This window comes from Pipra filicauda, unplaced genomic scaffold (assembly GCF_003945595.2).
Source record: "Pipra filicauda isolate LSUMZ 115617 unplaced genomic scaffold, ASM394559v2 scaffold27_size4233163_pilon, whole genome shotgun sequence".
NCBI lineage: Eukaryota > Metazoa > Chordata > Aves > Passeriformes > Pipridae > Pipra > Pipra filicauda.
In genome coordinates, this window is record NW_024104398.1 from 504,026 (window position 1) to 525,206 (window position 21,181).

General features: G+C 36.7%; 1 protein-coding gene across 3 annotated transcripts in view; it reads left to right on the plus strand.

Annotated features, from left to right (window-relative positions):
* Positions 1 to 21,181, plus strand: part of DGLUCY (D-glutamate cyclase) — a 48,192-nt gene that overhangs the window by 6,688 nt on the left and 20,323 nt on the right. For 2 of the 3 annotated variants that reach the window (XM_027739965.2, XM_039382664.1), the window contains exons 2-6: positions 11,425 to 11,500; positions 14,746 to 14,857; positions 17,736 to 17,889; positions 18,586 to 18,784; positions 20,447 to 20,597. In XM_027739965.2, coding sequence (XP_027595766.2) covers positions 14,755 to 14,857; positions 17,736 to 17,889; positions 18,586 to 18,784; positions 20,447 to 20,597 — 607 coding nt within the window. In that variant the 5' untranslated portion in view covers positions 11,425 to 11,500; positions 14,746 to 14,754. Of the gene's footprint in view, positions 1 to 11,424; positions 11,501 to 14,745; positions 14,858 to 17,735; positions 17,890 to 18,585; positions 18,785 to 20,446; positions 20,598 to 21,181 lie in introns of those variants that run through there. The other variant, XM_039382665.1, reaches the window with a different exon arrangement.

The following is a 21,181-nucleotide window of genomic DNA, read 5'->3' on the forward strand; positions in this document are numbered from 1 at the left end:
TATGACTTCGACTATATTGCTTGTTCTCTGAGTAACAGTCTTGCTTTATCCCCAGCCAGCAGCCAAGCCCTACACAATCGCTCACTCACTCCCCCACCAGTGGGATTGGGGAGAGAGTTGGAAGGGTAAAAGCCAGAAAACTCGTGGGTTGAGACAGTTTAATTGGGAAAGCAAACGCTGCACATGCAAGCAAAGAAAAACAAGGAATTAATTTACAGTTTCCCATGGGCAGGCAGGTGTTCAGCCATGTCCAGAAGAGCAGGGCCCCATCATGTGTAACAGTTACTTGGGAAGACAAACACCATCACTCCAAATGTCCCCTCTTCTTCCTTCTTCCTCCCACTTTATATACTGGGCATGATGTCATCTGGTCTGGAATATCCCTTTGGTCAGTTTTGGTCAGCTGTCCCAGCTGTGTCTCCTCCCATCTTCCCATGCAGCCCCAACTTCTACGAAAAGCAGAAAAGGCCCTAGCTCTGTGTAAGCCCTGCTCAGCAATAACAGAAACATCTCTATTATCATAACTGTGTTCAGCCAAATCCAAAACACAGCCCCATACTAACCACTGTGAAGAAAATTACCTCAGCCAGAACCGGCACAGTAACGTGTATCTACAATGTGGCCTTACAATGTCTTCCCACAAAAGCATTTGGTTTTGGGGGTAGTGAGTTGTGAGATGCTTGCCATAAGTCTTTAGATAAAAAATTGGTTAAACTGTTCCTCTGTGAGACAGTATTTTTCTTTAGAAAACTATGGGATTGAAGAAGTGGACAGGCGTGAGGTACTGGTTTGGTTTATACGTAAGAGAAAATAATTACTTTTGGATAGCAAGTACCAAAACAACAGAATTATAAATCATTTGGGGTTGGACATGAACCCACTGCAGTACTGGAGCACTATCCTTTGATGGATATATAGGGAGGAGATGAAGGGGATTTCTGAAAAAATATGAGTCCCTCACTGCTTTTGACAGTGAGTGTTAATCCCTTTTTTAATCTTGTGTTTGAAGGCAGGCCAGAACCACGTTTTCTGTAGCCTTTTATGTACCCTTTCTGACTTCGGATAGGCCATGTAGAAGTAATCATGCCCTCTCCTAAGACAACAGTTGCCTAATCTTCCCAGTGCCTCTCTTTCTCTGCAGAAGTAAATGCCTTCTCACTCCACCCACACACCCCAGGAGAGCAGCCTTCCCCCCACTCCCTGCCTCTGCCACAGTAGCAGCAGCATCCATTTGTCTTCAATTACAGAGTTAAGGACGTTATTGTCACAATTGAAGGTGGCGCCGTGCATCTCACATCATCACTTGTCTCTTCCTTTTAGTGTTTTCACCTGTCTAGGTTGAATGTTCACAGTGCAGCCTCTTATATAGTTGAAGCTTTGGGCTACAATTTAGTCTGGTTTGGCCCTATTGATCTGTTTGGTTTTGTAAACTTTATTCCTGTTGAGATTCCTAAAAGTGACTAATATAGAAATCATATACTCTTATTAAAACAGAGCCTTGTCTAGAATAACAGTAAAACCAAAACATTTAAAGAAAGCCTGTCTATCTTTCTTATTAATAACCATACCGTCCCATGTTTTTAGAGTGTTCCTTGCTAATCTTTAGTTATTTACTTTGGAGAGGCTTATCTCTTCTCTTTCTTGGTTATTTGCTTGTCTTATATCTACCTATTAAGTCCACATATTCATGCAATAAGTATCCCGACAGTCAAGTCACCTACAATATTCATAAGTCATTTCAAAGAAGCAACAAATGTATTCTGATTTATTACAAAAAGATCTAATGAATTAATTCTAAGTGTTATTTTATGTGGTATTGAGGCTATTTTCAGCAAAAGTTTCAATCTCTAATTGAAAACATACAGCTTTACCAAGAGGACAAGTGTTCAGTGCAGGTAAGGGATATAGTTACTATAAAGGTCAGAAATTGGTTGTTCACCAGAAATACATGTTTATCAGGTACAAAATGAGCGATCCATAAGCTTGGTATCCTCTCTATTCCTGTTTATTTTTAAGAAAGACATTTGAGATACTTGACTTCTACGGAGCTCATGAACCAAGATCGCTAAGTTAAATGCATTCTGTTAATATTCTTAGCTATTTTTAATATACGTAGATTATATCCTACACAATGCCCGCTTATGTGCACTTTGTTTCACATATTTTCTTTTGTATACTTAGTAACCATGGAAAAGTCACATACAGATCATTCTATCCTTTGAACTATAAGATACTCAATTTGGACTGTCTTTTATTTTGTTGATTTTATACAGTCTTGAAATAACTCTCTTTAACTAAGAACACTTTGTTTTATGTGATCAACCATGGAATGAATGCATATATATTATATATATGTACACACTTTTTTTTTTGCCTAGAATTTGAAACCAAGTACTGATAGCAATATTTTCCTTCTTCAAAAGGAGTGGAAAATACTGTGTAATATTTTCCAAACTGAAGCTGGATCTACTCAGAATGCTTGGTTTTTAAACTTTCCACTAAAAGGGGGGGAAAGCATTTTTATTATTCGATGCAAAGGACACAGATTTCCTTATTTTTATATATGGTTTCATATTTTTTTACATCCCTTCTGGCAAACTATATCTTTGATGTCACTTCTTTCCAGCCTTATATTTTCATACCCCAGTAAACTTGCATTATTTCTGACAATTTTCCCATGAGCACAATGATTGTATATCTCATATATCTGCAGTTTGAAGTGCCTAATAGATTAAAAATTAGCCTTGTATACCAAACTTTCTAGTCAAAGTCAGTTAATTTACAAAGACAAGTAGTATGAGAATAGAGAAGAAATTTCCATTAGGGAAATCTGTCAGTAGAGAATGGAGTTTTAAAGTCAGTAGCTACCATCATCTCTTCAAATGTTTTAGTAGTAGTAACTATTTTTTTTAATAGCAGTCTTCTACTGCTCCATCAGTCTGACTGGAAATCATAGCAGTTTCTAGTAACTGATGCCTATTCATCTTCCTTTTAACTGATCAAAATTCTCTCTCTTCAATGTGTAATGAGAAACACCTCAATCCTGTATTCAAATTAAAATGTTCTTCTATCTTTGCATATTATTAAAAATACTCCCTGATAGTTATGATATAGCAATGTATCATACAACATACCTTGCTCTATATGATTTTTGTTTGGTTTTATTTCCAAGTAGCTGAACAATTATCAGTTTTGTAGATTTATTCTTTTTCCATTCAGAAATGCTGATCCTAAATACTCCATTTTCAAAATTCTAGATGGTCCCAAAAGTGCACCTTCATACTAATTATGTTAGAAGAGAAACTAGGTAAATAGGCCTAGGTTTGAACCAAATTCACTGATCCATTTCTTCCACAATCAAAACCCCATACATTTGACTAATCTTTTGGAGCCAAACCCCACAGCTTTTCTGAGTTCAGTTTTTGCAAATGTGAATGCTCTATTTTAATGGTAGATTTACACTTGGAGCATGTTAATGCAGGCTGCTGAGTGCTTTTAATCTGTGTTGTCTTTTTTCACTGCATATACGGTGTAGTGTGACCCTTTTTTGGGAGAAGATATTGCTGGAAATAGCTAATTAACTTTATTTGGAACACCCTTGTAAGAGGCTTGTCTCAAGAGGAAATGTATTTATGGGATTAGGATTAAAGGAATTTGTAGATTGCATTCTAATATAAAGATAGTTTAGTTACTTTTAAATATATTAGCTTTGGAACTGGAATCCTAGTGAAAGAATCCATGCAAAATTCTTAGCATTTGCATCTAGACAGTTTTCCAAGTAAATTAATTTAGGAGGTAGCTACTGGAATCTATATGATATGCTGCAAACTGGAGTTATATGGGATAAAGTCCACTTGGCTGTCAGTTTTTATGTTAACTTCTACAGACAGAGAAATCACCTTTAGCTTCAAAGGTTCTGTACCAGAGGTCATGAAATGCTGGAAGAATAAACCAGCTAGATTTTGTCAACGTTTTCTCTGCTGCCGAGCTCTTTCTTAGGTATGCATTATTGATCACTGTCAAAGTTAGGATACGGGGCTTTATGTAGCTTTAATTCTATCTTCTGAAGAATACTGTTTTAATAATATTTTTAATTATTTGGATTTTATACATATACTAATGATAATATGAAACTGTTCAGGCACTATGATGTAATGTAAATTGAAAATCTATTTTAGAGAAGGAGGAAAATTCAGCCAGATCAAAAGCTATTGCTCAAAGAAGCCAAGAGTCTTTTCCTATTTGAAAACAAAATAAAGCAAAACTTAGCACACTCTCCATACTTCGGATATATAATGAGTTATGTGAAAAAAAGTCCAAGAACAAAAATGGTTGCTCCTAAAGCACCTCAAATAAGAGAAATATCATAGAACTGTTTGGGTTGGAAGAGACCTTAAAGATCATCTAGTTCCAATCCCTCTTCCATAGATAGGAACACCTTCCACTAGACCAGGTTGCTCAAAGTCCCATCTAACCCAACCTTGAACACTTCCAGAGGTGGGGCAGCCACAGCTCTTCTGGGCAACCTGTGTCAGTGCCTCACCACACCGCCCTCTCACGAAAGAATTTCTTCCTAATATCTAACCTAACCCTACTCTCTTTCAGTTTAAAGACACTACCCCTTGTCCTATTAAATACCAAATGTGGGATATGGAGTTTTAAGGTACATTATTAAAATTGCCTGAGTGTCATGTATACAGAAACCAGGAAAAAGGATCAATAGCTCCTGAACAGACAAAACCAGAGCTACAACTTTTTTCCAAAGTGTATGGTTCATCAGTTATACTAGTTATACTAGTTATACTAGTATACTAGTTATACTAGTTATAACTTATTTTATATCAATGTTTTTAGCTTGTTCCATACACGTGTTTATAAAAAGCATGTGTATTGCTTATATTTTTTTCTGTCTTTGTGCTAACTTTTCTGTCACATCTTTCTGTACGTAGGTCTGCATATAGTATATGGCTTGTACACAAACGCTTATGCAGCTGAAGTACAATATAGCAAATGTTTAAGCACTACATCTGTCCTTGAACTCAATAGGACTAATTATCTACTTTTCTCTGTTACTTATATTCATAGAAGTACTATAGGTTTGAGTCCTTAAACTGTAAGCTCTGAGGCAAGGTTTTATGCATACTACTTCTACCATATCTGGGAATAAAACTCTAAAAAAGAATAGTAGGAAGAGCTTAAATTTTTTGTTCTGTGTAGCTTCAATACAAAATATGGGCTCAGCTCTTAAATTTGAGGACACCAAGATATACCAATCACTGTAGCTTATTTTAAAAATATAAAATGGGGTGGCAAATGTGTAAGACATTTTCAACCCTTACTTTCTTATTGTTTGGTAATGAAAATCAAAATTCCGACATTAACATTTCTTTCGAGCGAGCTAACTAATGCTGCAGCATTATGAGTCATCTTTTAACACCAAACTGCTTTTTAAAAAAATGTTTTAATGGTGATAAAAGGTTTGAGGGTGATAGACATACAGGTCTTACTCTACCCATGGAACACAGGGAAAAGCAGTAAAAGTTCACGATTAATTCTTTGAGCGAGAAAGGTGAACTGTATTTTTTCAACATCTTGAGTTCTTTGCTGCTACTGCTCATGAGTGCAGCGGTTTGAGGTATTCACTCTGTCCTTGCAAATGCATGGATCACAGTGATATATTGTATATAATTATATAAGGCACTGAATGGCTACAGTGACAGCATTTAGTAAACCAATACCTGATGTAGTCTGTATCCAGAAACTTAGATGAGAAGTTCTTTGTCTGACCTATGCAAGGACCCAAGCCTAGCAGAGCCCCTGAACTGCTCCCTTGCACTTGCTGCACAGCCATGGTGACACTCTGAGGGTACTGAGACAGACTGACTGCATCGGAACCCCCACATTATGCAGGATCAGGCTGTCCAGGATAATTCAAAAAGGGCCCGTATCCTTTCCCTCAATTCAAAACTGCTTTTCATCATGCTACTCTACTCAGTGATGGTCAAACAGGCCCTGAGCTCTTGCAGATAGAGTGCAAATGTGCCTGCAGGTGCCTGGCTGCACCAAACAGACCATCAAGGGCAGTTTCCGAGTCATCGTGACATTTAATTGCTGTAGAATACCATAGTTGTCAGGTAATGAAAACATAGTAATGCAACCATAACTTGTCCATATCTTGGAGCCTTTCAAGTTGGAATGGGTGCTGCAGAACAAAGCTGTCCAGATATACTTCATGCAGATTAACATTTATTACATGGGCAGTGTGGATGCTCCAAGACAAAATAGCAGTCCAAATGCATAACATTTGCTATTACATAGCAGAATTGCTAACAGAATTTACCTACGCCCACTTCTGGAAGTTGCACTGAGGTATTCTTGCAGATCTTGCCACTAATTCACCTGATTAGCCAAATAGCACTGCTTAAGCCAGGAGGTTCATCAGGAAAATTATACTCAGTCCTTTTGAGCTGTTCACGGTACTTCTTGGTCTAAGAGCTGAAGGAAGCAATGGAACAACAAAAGTCATTATCTCTTCATCCCAGGTATGTGTGGAGGCAGAGATGTTTGTTCTTGGTAGTGTTTGGAGAGGTCCAATTCACTGGAGGTTCCCCAGACACAACCTACTGAGACACATTTCAAGGACTGTAACTTTGCATAAATACATAGGCTGCAATAATTTCTTTAGTGACCATAGCCAAAAAGAATTGCTTGGTGAATGGTGACGGGTGCAGTGACTAGCACCTGCTGGCAAGATGTGAACCCAAAAGAAATGGCATAATCATGGAGGTAGCCTGAATGACTTGACAGGAAAACATGACACACTTTTAGGAGCATGGTACTATTTTTATGGTGTGTAGATAGCACAACATCACTTACCTGCTTACCTCCAGATGGAATTCCGTGGAAGGAATGAGCACCCCATCAGCTGTGTGACTGTGCATGACGTGACTGGGTGTAACCTAGGCGGCAACATACATTCTTATCAAAATAAGCACCTGTGGCTGCTGCCTTGCCAACAAAGCAGTACAAGTCGCTCTACTTTGTCCTATGGACTTCCACTTTCTTTTGTCCTGAGTAAGACTGGAAAGAAAAATTTTCCTCACTTTAGAAATTTTTATCTAGCCAATACCCATCACCTTGGCTGCTTTGTGCAGTGTGCTGCCAGCTGGCCAGTGCTGCCACAGGGGCAGGGGAGAGGTTGGCACTGATGTCCTGCAGGCAAGGTCCCCCAGTATCCTTGGGCTGTCTCAGTGCCAGAAGAGGCTGAGACAGAGAACTGATAGCTGGAGAATTGTGGAGAAGTTCCAAAGGTCTTCTGTAACTCAGTGTAGATTGGGAAACTATATTTAAATACCACCCTCATGCCCTCACGTTTTTTTTCAATTTCTTGAAGTTGAATAAGCACATCTTGTCATCTTATATGAAAACAACCTCTGCTGGATCATTTGCTGTCTCTTCTTATTGCAGCTGCTGAGTATTCCTGTCAGCAAAGTCAAAGGTATGGAAGTAGCAGTTTTAAATCTCGATGAAGTCCTTAGGTGTGTACTGTATCTTACCGAAGGTGCATGTAAAAGATGTGACTGTTTGAAAACTTGTTGGTCATGTGTTTTTGTAAGGTGATGAGGCAAGAATTAGGTATTAGGATATGATTCAAGGGGTTGGAAGGGAGTGTGAAGTCATGAGGCCTAATCCTTTGCAGCATGAAAAAGCTTAAACTGCTGGGATCTTGCATAGGTTGTGCCCATGCAAGGGCAGGGCTGTGGTGAGAACTGTTCGCTACTCTTTGCCCATATTTCTCCACTGGAGAAATAATTTATTTTGTCCCAGAGTAGAAGCTGAGTGTAGAATAATACCAGTGCAGTGGTCATACTAACATGCAGTGCTCTCTGAAAGGGCTGCTTTGAAACTGGTGATGGGTTTCTGTTTTTTGTTCTGTTATTTTACCAAGAAAAACTAAACATTGTATGTCTTTTTTGCAAGTAAACAAGACTGCATCAAAGATACATTGATTCTGTCATCAGTTTCTCATCCTGACATAGTCTGCAGGATCTTGAGTATAGGCTAGCTACCTTAAGCAGCAGACAGAACACTAATGGAAGCTAATTTAAATTTCTATTTGCAGTCCTCAAAGGTGCATAAACTTCAAAGGTAAATTCCCTGTATTTCAAATGTAAAGTTAAATCATAATTTGCTGGATGAAGCACTGTCTGAAAATACACAAAGCATACCCCTTTTGGAATGATACACAGAGAACTTCTGTGCTTTGAAATGATTCATAGCAGATGCAAAGAAAAAGGATCATTAATTGATTCTTCAAATAAAAGATCACAAGTGTAACTGAGAGACTCTGTTGGAAAATCAAATGGACTAAATTTTCAGAGAAGTCTATGCTTTACACAGAAGTCTCCTGGCAGAATTTCAGATCAGCTTGATGATTAAACAGCAGGTCATTTAAAGTGTGTTTGTGCTAACAAGTCTCTGTAACCATATTCATACTAGGGCAAGGCATAGTACACAAAGCATTTGTTAGATTATAATTAGTTTAGATTACTTTCCATTATGTATCAGTAAAGGCAGCCCATGGGCTGGCTCATATTTCAGTTACCCTGCTGTTTCTGTTCATGAGGCAGGAGCTTTGTGTAAGATATCTGCGTGATAATATCTAAAAAAACCTACCCAGCAGTGTGCAAGTGACCCTTGCACTTTCTTGGCCAATGAACCCATACATGCCACCACCCATTCTTATTATCAAACTTTAAACTGAAAATAGGACAAAAGTGATATAAGCAATGCAAGATTGTATTTCGTAAGTGTTTGGGCTCCTTGCAAGCAAGTCACTGCATTAAACCATATTCTTATTGGTGTATCAGTACCACTGGAGAAACAGGCCTGGAATCTCTAACACCAGAAACTGGTGTTAACTACTTTGCAGTCTTCAAACCTACTTGTTTATTACTTTTACTGATGGTACTTTTTACAGGCAGTGTATTCTTGGGTGATCCATTTTTAAAACCACAGAAATACTATGTTTTTAGCTTTATTTCATTAATTAACTTGACATGTAAAGGCAAAGCGATCACACTGACACTTCTGAAGGATGTTTTAATCCTTTGTGTTACTATGTAATTTTTTGATTCATTTTTATCTGGTGTGGTTTAGCACAGCAGTACGGACCCACCCACTGCATCTCAAAGTGTAATCTTTCTGACACTTAAATGACATTTTTCCATTTTCTTGTGTAATGAATAATTTACAATGTGGGCCTGTAACAAATCTATGTTCATATTTAAATATCTGCAAAATTTACAGATTCGCTTTTTCATGTTGAAAGCTCTAAGGTAATATAAAATGTTTCACTTACTGCACTTCCTTCTTTTTCTCTAAAGAGATTATGTTCTGCAGCTTGTAAAAATGGTTTATAAACTATAGCTCAGTCAACAATTCAATGTAAAGATACATTACTTTGCAAAGCGAGTTGATGGTTCCACTGTCAAAAATTAAGGAGAAAATAATTAGAAAAAATATGCTTAAGCCATGCCTGTCTGTAATATTAAAAGGGGAGAGATATACATATTTATATGTATGTATTTGTACACACACACACACACACACACACAAGTATAGGTAGGTTTGGAGGAGTATAAATCTTACAAGTCTGGCAAAGCATTTGTGAATTTATTGTGTGTTATGATTTCTGAAGTTAGATTATTTTGTCTCAGACTGGGAACAGGAAAAGCTCATTTTAAGATTGAAAACTGAGAACTTAAGGTACAACTGAGAGATACATCAAGTATAAAATTAAAAAGAGCTAGTGAGAGGAGAGAAAACATCCAAACTCCCATATTGCTGAGGGCACAGTCAGATAAACCAAGGAAGTGCTACGAAGGTCAGTCCAACTTGGAGTTATGGAGATAGAGGTCTGAGCTTAGGGAGAAAAAACTGCAGAGATAAAGGCACACTGCAGACAACAGAAAAGGGAGGAACCAAGAAATAGCCTGGGACATGTGGAGAGGCTATTCTGTCCATCATACAAGTCATCTGAAAGGCAAGGCAGCTTCTTTATTAAATCCTGTCTGGAATTGCATTTTTCTTGCTTCATGTTGGGTTTCAGATTATTTGGCAAAGGTGGATGGTATTGGTCACTTTTTCCAAGCATTACTTCACATTTTTAACTCTTAACTTGATGTGCAGTAACTAACTTTGTTTCCATACAGGGCTTGGAGATAGGAAGTTGTGAATCTCTTAAGTTATATGACAGGCAAGGTGTCATGGTTTAGGAATGGTATTCCCCAATTTATTACTCCCACTAAAAAGAAGTACTCCCACTCTCTCCCTCTGGTGAGAGGCACAGAAGACAGGGATCGCGGGTTGAGATAAGAACAATTTATGGAAATAGCAATGAGATAAGAAAGCTAACAGAATAGCAACAATATTAATAATAAAAACATACAAAAATAGGGTGATTCACATGCAAAAATACCCACTGAAGACCCTAGGCAACAATGAACAATGGTCCCCATGCTTTTGTTCCACCCAAAGCCACACTCTCCATCCCAGCAGCGAGAGACCCTTATTTCCACTCCCTGGTGATGACATGGGTGGTACAGAATAGCAACCTGTACACACCCACATGGCTTCCTCCTGTCACCCCTACTGTGAAAAAATTAACTGTCCTGACTGAAATCAGGACACAAGGATACGCCTCTTGAGAGCAGCAGGGTTTTTAACAGGATAAAGTAACATTCCTCTCAACATGCCTTTTTTCTTTCATGAGTTATGGGATTCAGGGTAAATAGAGCATATTTTTTACAATTAGTTATGAAGATGAGGCTTAGAACCAGTCCCATTCCAGTCACCTCAGCAAAGATCGGCACTTTATTACACTCAGTCACCTGTACTCAACTAGGGCTCTGATAACAGCATGTAGAAATGCTTAATGACTTAGAGCTTCACATGGCAACAAGGGATCACAATTTCAAATAAAAAAATATTCACCCTCTAAATCTGGCTTTCCTGAAAATTGTTGTTGTCGGGGTAGTGGGATATTTTGGAAATCAGCTGGGCCAAATTAATCAGGTAGTGTGTATTCACTTAACTCTACTGGAGTGGTGCTGCAGAGATATATACTGAATGAAGATGTCAACCAACAATTTTATGTTACTTATTAAAGCCATACTCAAGATCCGTTTAGAACTTTTACCAAAGCTCGTACATATCTGTACTTCCTGACTGCCACTACAATGCAAAGAAAAGTTTTTTCTTGAATATATATATATATATATATCTTTTTAATATAATGTCATTTCAATACAATATTGCTTCTGACAAATGGATTCATTATTCTGAACTACTGATCTAGCATAAGCCATACTGCCATCAGTGTCTGATCATACAGCTCCTTACATTATTCTCATCTCTTTCCAGCTTTGAAGTTTCATCATCCTTGTCAAGATCTGGAAGTGCAGCTCAGGATATAGTAATGTCCACAAATCAATAGTGGGTAAGTGCCATCTTAATGTCTCAAATAGTAATATATTTTAATATTTATTCATTTAAGTTCAGTAAATAAACTCAAGATACACATGAAATACATTATCTTCATGTAAACCTCTAAAAAGAAAAGCGCTTACTGTGTTTCTAATGTGGAACCAAAAGGTTCTTCATGAGCGAACTTAATACTTCAGTGCTATGAAGCTTTACAATGTTGGTTGTTGGTGTTGTAAGTCAGTGAGTCTGATGTGAGCAACATGACTGAAAACAAGGTCTTTTTTCAGACTGGTGCTTTAAGTATGAACTTTATCATTATGCAGACAGTAAGCGACCTGCTTTCCAAATGCTGTTTACCCAGGATTCTATCTGGTATGCTTTAGAGGTTCATTCCATTAAAGGCAACACACTGGAAAGCCAAATCTTAGGGTCCCTTTGTGGAGGGAAGCATAGGATACCCTCAGGCACAACAGCCATTTTATATGCACTCTCAGGATCTTTTCTTTTAAGGCCTTTTCAACACTTATCCTTCATGTTGTCTTTATTTGTATCATGATCCAGCATATCCTCATGAGATAACTGGTAGTTTCAGATAATTATAAGTATCTCAGAAGAAAATTAAAGGAATTGTAAAACCTCTGCCAAGGCACAGACCCTGATAACTGATTAACCACTGTATCAGGCTGTTTAGTTAGAGTGCTGCTTGGGGCCCCCATGGAGCCAGTCTCTACACTTCATTAGGCATCCTGATGGCACAAGGAGGAAAAGATACTTTAAGACCCAGGTTATCTTGGTGCTTCTCCCTAGTCATTCCAAACACACCATAGTCATGATAGCTGCAAGGATTTTTCAGGAAGTTCTAGAGCTGGTTGGGGAATCTAAACCTGACACAGAGAAATAAAAATATAGAAAAATCTAAACCTAGCATAGAGAAATAGCATACTGCATAGAAACCAGCCATTCCTGGGCAAGTCATGTAGGAAAAGCTAGGTTTTACTATGGACATCTAACAGTTTTTATTATCTACCCAAATTTAGCAAATAATAAACAAGAATAACGGCATAATCTATTATTGATATTATACAGTAAATACAGTGATTTAAAGTTATAACTCAGAATGTTTATCCTATTGAGTTTTCCCTATTATTACATAAAATCACCGCGGGAAGGTCTGCTCTTATACAAAGTTAATGTTTAAATTATTCACTTTCTAACAAGTCATCAACAATATATGTTTATTCTCAGGTAGGAGCAAGAGGCCCAAGTGCTTCTGTAAAGTACCTACAGCCAACATTTCGGCATGACTGGTATTCATAGTCCTGTAGCTTGTTAGCCACTTGCTGTCCTATCAGCCAAAAACTTTCAGGGCCCTAAATGTTTGCTGATAAAATCTTGTAGGTACTTCCATTTCTGCTACTGGGCACATACTTCATGAGAAGACAATCAGGCTTTCCCAAGATCAGAACAGAGCATGTGTGACAAAATACCTAGCTAAAGGCAGTTTTTGTTCCAAACTAGTTTCCCAAGTTTCAGACTGTCTTTCAAGTCTAAGTAAGCCAGTAGTTCATCAGTAGCAGGCCATCAATCCTATAGATGATTTAGATGGCTTTAAAGATGGTCAGAAATAAAGAAAAGTGATCTGAAAGAATCTAACAAACACATCTGGAATTTTTTATTAGGATCATTCTATTTAGTTTGAAACCTCTTGAATGAGTCATTCCAGACTGTTGTTAGAAATTCTCTTTAGGGTAAGAATTATATCTCTTAAACTGACATTTACAGACCTGGATTAGTGCTCAGTGACATCTCTAAATCCAATTTCTTGTTATCTTTAAAGTGTGTGTTTGGAATTGTTTGTGATTTTGTCATGAAGACTATTTTTGTGCAGCTTACGGAATGATAATGTAAAGTAGCAAAGTAGAGAAGAGTTAGAAAGTAGTAAGTTAGAATTCAGAAAAAAACCCCTAGTGTTTTGTTTTGGCTGACAATGTTATATAAAAATTTCAGAATACCCAACCTAACCTCTCTGAATTCTGAAAGCTTTGGGAAAAGCTTTGGGAAAGTTTTGGACTGACTAGGATGAAAGTACAATTTCAGTCAAAACATATCACTCATCTTCAAGTTAATTAAGGAATGATTGCTCAGAATTCCACTCCACTGTGAGAGTGAAACTTTGTACTGTAATAGGTATAACACAAAAACTGTGGACCTTTAACAGAAAAGTTAACTTTTGCTAGAAGGTTGTAACACCTCATTATACATTAATTTACTAGCATCTTTTAAAAAGAGCAGCACCACTTCTATTGTATTTATTACTTCTTATGAATGACATCAAGAATGGCTTCTTCTGAATTAAAGAAAAACTTGGAGGTTGGTAATTCGAATACTTGGAGGATAGTTCAGTTTCTTTACCTAAAAGTGACCAAAGTTAAAATCTTAAGCAGACAAGTTATTATTTTACCCTGATTTAACTCTTACTTTTTCCTAATAGTGATGTAATAAACCCTTTTTAGTTATTAGGTAGTTTAGTTGAGAAAAAAACTGTGTTTGAACTTCATCTGGATTGCAGAAAAAAAGACATTTAAAACCTTTAAAAGATGTAAAAAGAGACAGATATTGCCTGTAATTAGGGTACTTACTTCTTTGCCTACTCCAGATTGTATGACAAGTGACTTAAACATCTATATGTCTGCTTTCTCAGTGGAAGAATAGCCATGGGAGTATTCACTTCTACATAATTAATATTTGAAAAGCATAATACCTGTGGAATGTACTACAATGACATTTTCTGAATATCGTTCTCTCTTTACTACCAGGTTGCCTTGCTAATTTTGATTAGAAAAATAATATTACAGATTATAGCTTGGTAGGTAAATCCGCTTGTGCTTTTGGAATTTTAAAGTTACAATGAATTTTGAAAAAGTGAATACTCCAGAAAATGAATATTTATCAGGAAAGAAAGAAGTCTGTTTCTTACATTACAGGCCAGCAAAATTTTGCATTTTATCCGAAATGTTAAAAAGCATGTCTCCAGCTAATTTATTGAAAGATTCCATTTATACGTAGTCATAAAATGTCAGTGAGATAACCTTTTGACTTGGAACTGCCTTTTGAGTTATAACTTAGAATTTCCCAGTGATAACAGCTTTGGTGAAACACGAGGAGGAAACTTAAGCTAAGTTCTCCAGAAAATCAACATTTAAGATGTCAAAAAAAAAAGTGCATTGTGTTTAAATTTATAATTATCTTTCTGTTAAGGATGAAAAGATGCTTTTGACAGGAGGCTTGAAATCTCTCCTTCCCCATGTGTTAAGAAGAATAATTCGATTAAACAGACTCAGTATTAGTAATACTTCAGGCATGGCAGAAGGTAAGTAAACCTAACTGCTCTATGTGCAAAAATGGTTCCATTTTAGATTCATAACTATATGTTTTCTTTTTATTGTTTGTGAAGGAATGTAGAAATATCAAAAGCAGTAAAAGAAAAGAAAATGTTAAATTGATAAATATTAAATTGAAAATGTTAAGTTCTTGGGTGTTTTTGAAATCACATTGTAAACACCTGACAGTGGTTTTTAGACAGAAAGCTACATCAGAGGAAATATGCCATCGTACCTGAATAACATACATGGACTTCATTTGCAATCCCTCAGCTCCCAGTTGTGTCATTGAGAAATTATGGGTGCAGGAAATACTTGGCAAATCTTTAACCGAATCTGGTTTTTTTCATGTTATTATCACATGTGTAGGATGACCTACTGTGTTCTTTACAGAGACTTTGCTTTCCTTAAGGCATCAGATATGCTTTGGGGAAGAATTTGAGATATATAGTTACAGCAGTGGTTTTCTGCTTCATTTGTTGCAAAGGTGGAAATTACTGACTCAGCAAGAATGGGAATTGTAAGGGGGAGGGAAAAATTAGTGTTATACTCAGATAACTGAATGCATTCTGGAAGATCAGTTTTTGTCTTGCCTCTCATAGCTGGACTTCTACAGAAGCAGAGAAGTCTGTCATTGTTCTGATCAACTTTAAAATGTAACAACTAAAAATACTGTGGCAAATAGCTGATCGGCAAAGCTGTGTGTAGTAGCATTACTATAATATAAGAATGTTAAAGGTCATTTTCTAGATCATAATGAGTCTTGAAATTGTGTTTTTCTTTTCCATCAGAACATAAGTTGAAAAATAATAACAAAAACCGTTATAATGTTAATAATCTGGAGTTTGCCCCAGCTGAATTTTTAAGTGCGTGTATTGCTGCAGTAAGTTCAAATGTATTGGTTCTAACATTTCAAAAAAGTATTGTTGACATACAAAATGAGTTTTTGAGCATACAGCTTCATTATACAAAGACTAAAAGAACTATTGGAACACTTAAGTAATTGGAATTTCTCAGAATCCTTAAAATTGTGTTATGTTGTTGTTATGATGCACAAGTAAACCAATTATTTCTTGCTGTCCTCATTGTCATTCACCAGAGAAATTAAAAGCTCTTTCTAAACTTCTCTGAATTAGGACATGAGTGTGTTGAATTAATGCCCAGGTTGATCAGCACATCCAGTTTCACTACTGTTGCTTGTGAATACATTCATAATGATGGCTCCATAATGCAAGTGAATATGTGACAAGATAAAGGAAGGAAAAAGTACTTTTTCATTGATACAAAAAAAGGGTAGCTATTGGGAGCAGCAGTAAAATTCTCAAAATGTTATAATGAAGTTTCCTGAGTTTATCCAATATTTTCCTGCAGATTCAGTCTGTCAGCTATAACTAGTATGTTAAATTCAGCGCTGTCTGAGTTGAATGCACCGAATAAAACCATAATTTTAAGAATTCATGAATATCACTAGCAAAGTAGAAAGTGCCTGTGGATTTCTTATTGATGGTAGGGAATGAAGTTGAGGGGTAACCGAATGTAGTGTTTTATTCAGTGATAAATTTAGTATGTTTATTTAACAAAAATATTTTTCTGTGTTTAGCAAGAAGCTCTTTCTGTATTTAGTAACTTCTGCCAGTAATAAAATGAATTTTTGCGCTGAGTACGCCCAAGAGAGCAGTTTGTGGGCAAATTCAGTATGCAAATACATGCTCACCTCAGCCTTTGCTTTGCATTTTTCCATCAGGAATGGAATTTTATCTTTGGATTTCTTTGTTAGCTTTGGTCAAGAGTAAGATTTGGCTGATTTCCTACAGCCTTTGAAGGCAGATCATTGATTTAAAGATTGGATGACAGGTTAATGCAGTATTTAAGAAAGTGAGTGCATCTATGCAGCCTCCTACTCACCTGACTGATATCAGACAGTAATGGTAATGACTTTTCAGGAAAGTATCAGTGCCAGAGTTAGGGACTGTTAATTGCTGGGTATATACACCACAGACAAGTTGTACTCCAAGTTTCCTCTAAGTATTTGAACAGCTGGCATTTACATGCAGGAAAATTTAAATGGCATTGGTATTAACTACTACTGTTTAGAAAATAAATTTTTGCTAAATAAATGAATGGGACCTTTCTTCAGTGGTACTTGTTGCAAAAATGTTAATGTCTTTAAAAGCTATTTTATGGTAGTAGTCAACAACCTTTTAAATCAGAGCTGATTCCAAGTTAAGAAAGTGTAGCAGTTTGGTTTTGTTGGGGTTTTTTTAGGTTTTTTTTTATTTAGCAGTAGTGGAAGTGACTGAGGATCAGTGGACAGGCAAGAGTTTATTTCCAAACTCTAATCATATCTGTTTAATTGCAGCCCACAATAAAATTCCACAGTCAAGAAATTCTAAAGAATGGGCTACAAACATCAAGATACCAGGGGTTTACTGTTGTACTGGACATGATCTGTAGCTTGGTATTGTGAAAAATAATTGTGAAAGTAGCCTTTCCTTGGCTCTGGGCTAACATTTGCAAAGTAAAGCATTTTCCTACAGAACACTAACTCCCCAGGTTAGGTAATAAATTATGTTTATGTATAAATTCATAGAAATGTTTATTAAAGTAATTATACTGTCTTCATATTCTACTGATACCCATGCCTGCCAACTATTTTAGCTGTGAATGACTTCACATATAGAGTACATCTAGCTATGATTTTTGAAACATTTCAAGAAGTTGTTTAATTTAATTGCGGCATTCTGAATCGAAAATTTCCTTCAGGTAATTTTTTATAGACTATCTAAAGAAATCTATATGGAAAAGTTATTGTTTCACAAACAGAAAGCTGAATTAATAACCATTCATTCCAACCTTCCACAATTTCAGGCTATAAACAGGCCAATGTTGTGATTTTGCCCAAGTCCCTGGCTGATGATTTTGAGAAGTTCTGCCATGCAAATGATGGACCCCTGCCACTGCTGTACAGAAGTCAACCAGGTGACTGGAAATGTCCTTCTCTGAGTAGTGATTCTGATATCAGGTAACTACAGACCAACCCTGCCTGTCAAAGTACTGCAGTGAATGCTGATGGTTTGAGGGTTTCAGAACAGAGGATTTCAGGAAACAGCCTCCTTACAGTGTTGTACATTTTGAACACGTTTCTTTTCCTGGAGTTATACCTTTGAGTGAAAACTATGTCTAACAGCCTGGTCATCTTGTTCTTGAGAAACATGCTAGGATAATTGTCAGTATTGCAAGTATTTCTCTAATCAAAGGTGAAATTTTGTGTAATTTCTAAATATTTTGCGTCTGAGCCAGCAGAATTAAATAATAGGGTTTTACATTTGTTTTATTTAGTAGAAACCTGGCCATGGTAAATACATGATACTTGTAGGGTCTCTGAAATTTGAAAGATTCATTCCTGTGGTAAACACTAAAAACAAGACTTAAACCAGCTTCCTAATTTTTGAGAGCCTGAGACAAGATTCATATAAGGGACCTTAACCTATAAAACCTAAAAATCTCAAACTCTAACATGTTGTGTTTACAGGCTTGGTTTTGTGCACAAAAAGGTGTTATGATGTTTTTGCATTTTTGTTTCATTGTTACTCAGAAAGAAAAAAGTGGATAAAGTAGGCTGTATCTTGTGTTTTGATACTGGGTTAATGTCAATTCAACCAATTCACTTTGTTTACAAAAAATATCATAAAGCTGTGATAAATTCTTATTTCACTAGAACTGACTGCCTACAGTACCGAGTATATGAGCATGGAGTTTGTACTGGATCACTGAAAAGTCTGAAGGAGTATTCTGAACAACTGAAGGACATGGTGACATTTTATTTAGGCTGCAGCTTCTCTTTTGAAAAAGCAGTCCTAAGTGCGGGCATTCCTGTAAGAAACGTTGAGCAAAAATGTAATGTAAGCATGTACAAAGTAAGTATATGCACACACACATAGTCTTTGTTGTAACTTTGCTGTGACTTTTGTTGGACATGTTGGGTGCATAATACCTATTGCTCAAAATAAGAACTTTTTTTCCCTACCTATACAGTAAATTCAGTCATGTTCTAGTGCTGAGTGCATAAATTACAGGGTAGAATATTCCCAGCCCCAGTTCAGTGCAAGGCCAGTCTGCTTTTTTATTTATTTTTTGTGGCAAAGTTTTCCCCCTGTGTCTTGTGGTGGCCGTTTCATTTGGATTCTGTTCTGGTTTGCCCTCTGTGTTTTAACCGGTGACCCATGCCCTATTCTGACCATGCCTTTACATGTCCTGCTCTCCATACCAACTCCAACTTGCAGATGGAATATTCCTTTTATGAGCCATTATAGTCGTTTTATGAGCCATTATAGTCATTTTATGAGCCATTATAATCTTCATTCACGAAGCCTAGCCATGATGATGATGATAGTAGCAGTTTCTCCTGCACAACAGCCACGTTTTGGACTTTTTCAGTGAAAGTAGAACCTTTAAACTGCACATTTGTTACAAACCCAAACCTCTGGGACAGAAGATGTTCCTGAAGACTTGAGGTGTCTACGATAGCACTGAAAATTATGACTGTGCTCAGAAAGTTTATGGTGTAGATTTTAATGTTAACAGAGGTCTTAGAATAATTCTGGCTCCACTAGATAGACTAAGAACACCGAAGTACATATCTGCATGCCTTTTTCATTTAGTGCAGATGCAGTTCTCCTAGGCAAAGGTTCTTATTGTTTTCAGTGTTACCATTTCACAATCGTTTTGCTATGCTCCTGGTCAAAATGTATCTCATATGTGAGTCCTCGTACCAAGATAAAGAAAAAAAATACAACTATGTATCTGCTTATAAATTTCAGAATTAGGAAAATTTTATAGTTTATGGTACATCAATGCTGTGAAGAACTGCACTGTGTGTTTCTTCAGTGACAGGTGTGATTATTGTTATTATAAAGACTTCAAATGAACATTTTCTAGACAGCTTTAGCTCTCTGCATATCTTGTTTATGTTCAACTGCAACTCAGATATCAGACATTTTGTTCTAAAAAGCCACCCTGCTTTATTTCTAAATAGAAAAGGTGCTTCAGCATTCCTGTTGGTGAGGATTATGAATTCCATAGAACATTTGCAGAGGCATGAAAGATTTTGTATGTATGAAACTGGCTTCTTCTGTAGAAGTGGGTACTGCCAGCAGCAGTTCCTGACCCTGGTGTGTTACAGAGCACTGTATTCAAGTGCAAAGAGTAGATTCAGACCAAACAGATTTGTAGCTGTGTGATGATTTTTTATTAGCTTTTTCCCTTTCTGTATAGGGATCACACCATTGCTTTCTAACAACATTCAAAATATCCTGAGGTCACCTAGCTGTATTCGCTGAAGCAAGAAATGCATGATGTTGAAATTTTTAATGATCTATATGATGAAGCCTCCAGTATGGAATCTTACAAGAAAAAAAAATGGGATACTAAGAAATTTTTTTTAAGGATTTAAAATGAATGTTACTACACAGCCTTTCTAAAGTGAAGTACAGCACAATGTTTTAGACGTATTTATTCTAATACTTTAGAAGTATTATTCAATGTTCCTGCTAACACCTTGGATTCTTTTGAACTGCCAGACAGCTGTGCCTTGCTACAGCATTTCTCCCTTTTGCTGCAACTTAGTAGTCACAATGAGACCTATTCCTGAAAGCAAGTTGGAAGCAGCTGTGCTAGCAACGTCTGAATTAAAAGAAGCCCACGGAGCACCAATTCACATGGGTGACCCTGGTCAGTGCTTTTCATTTTTCACTCTGCATGCACTTTACTTTGTATAAAAGTGATGGGGGAAACCATGGGAAGTGGTAGGATTGAAATACCTGCACCACTAAATTTGTTATGCTTTAATCCTTCCAACGATCACAAACCTGAATTTAAAACAACAACCAAAAAAAAAAAAACCCAACCAAAAGAAACCAAACCAAAACAAAATGAGCTGAACACACAGATTTCTTAGATAAAAGATAGCTCTCTGATGTAGATAAATTAAGTTATATGGCAGCAGTGGTTTTGGTAAAAAAGTGTAATCACATTTTTCTGAAATGTATGCAGTTTCATTTCTATGTGAATACTTTCTTGCTGTCAGAGATTCCAGGGACAGGGTAGCAGTGATTGACAACATGGGGAGAAGTATGTGTGGATGCATTTTGTGTCTTAGTGGATGACTGTGAAAGTAAATACTGCATTATTTTTAAAAATATTGAAATAGCATACATTGAGCACAACACTTAAGACAGAATAAATAGAAATATGACAATAATTTTTTTTCTTTTAAAACCTAGTTTAAACAAGTATAGGCCTATTCTTTGCAAGGG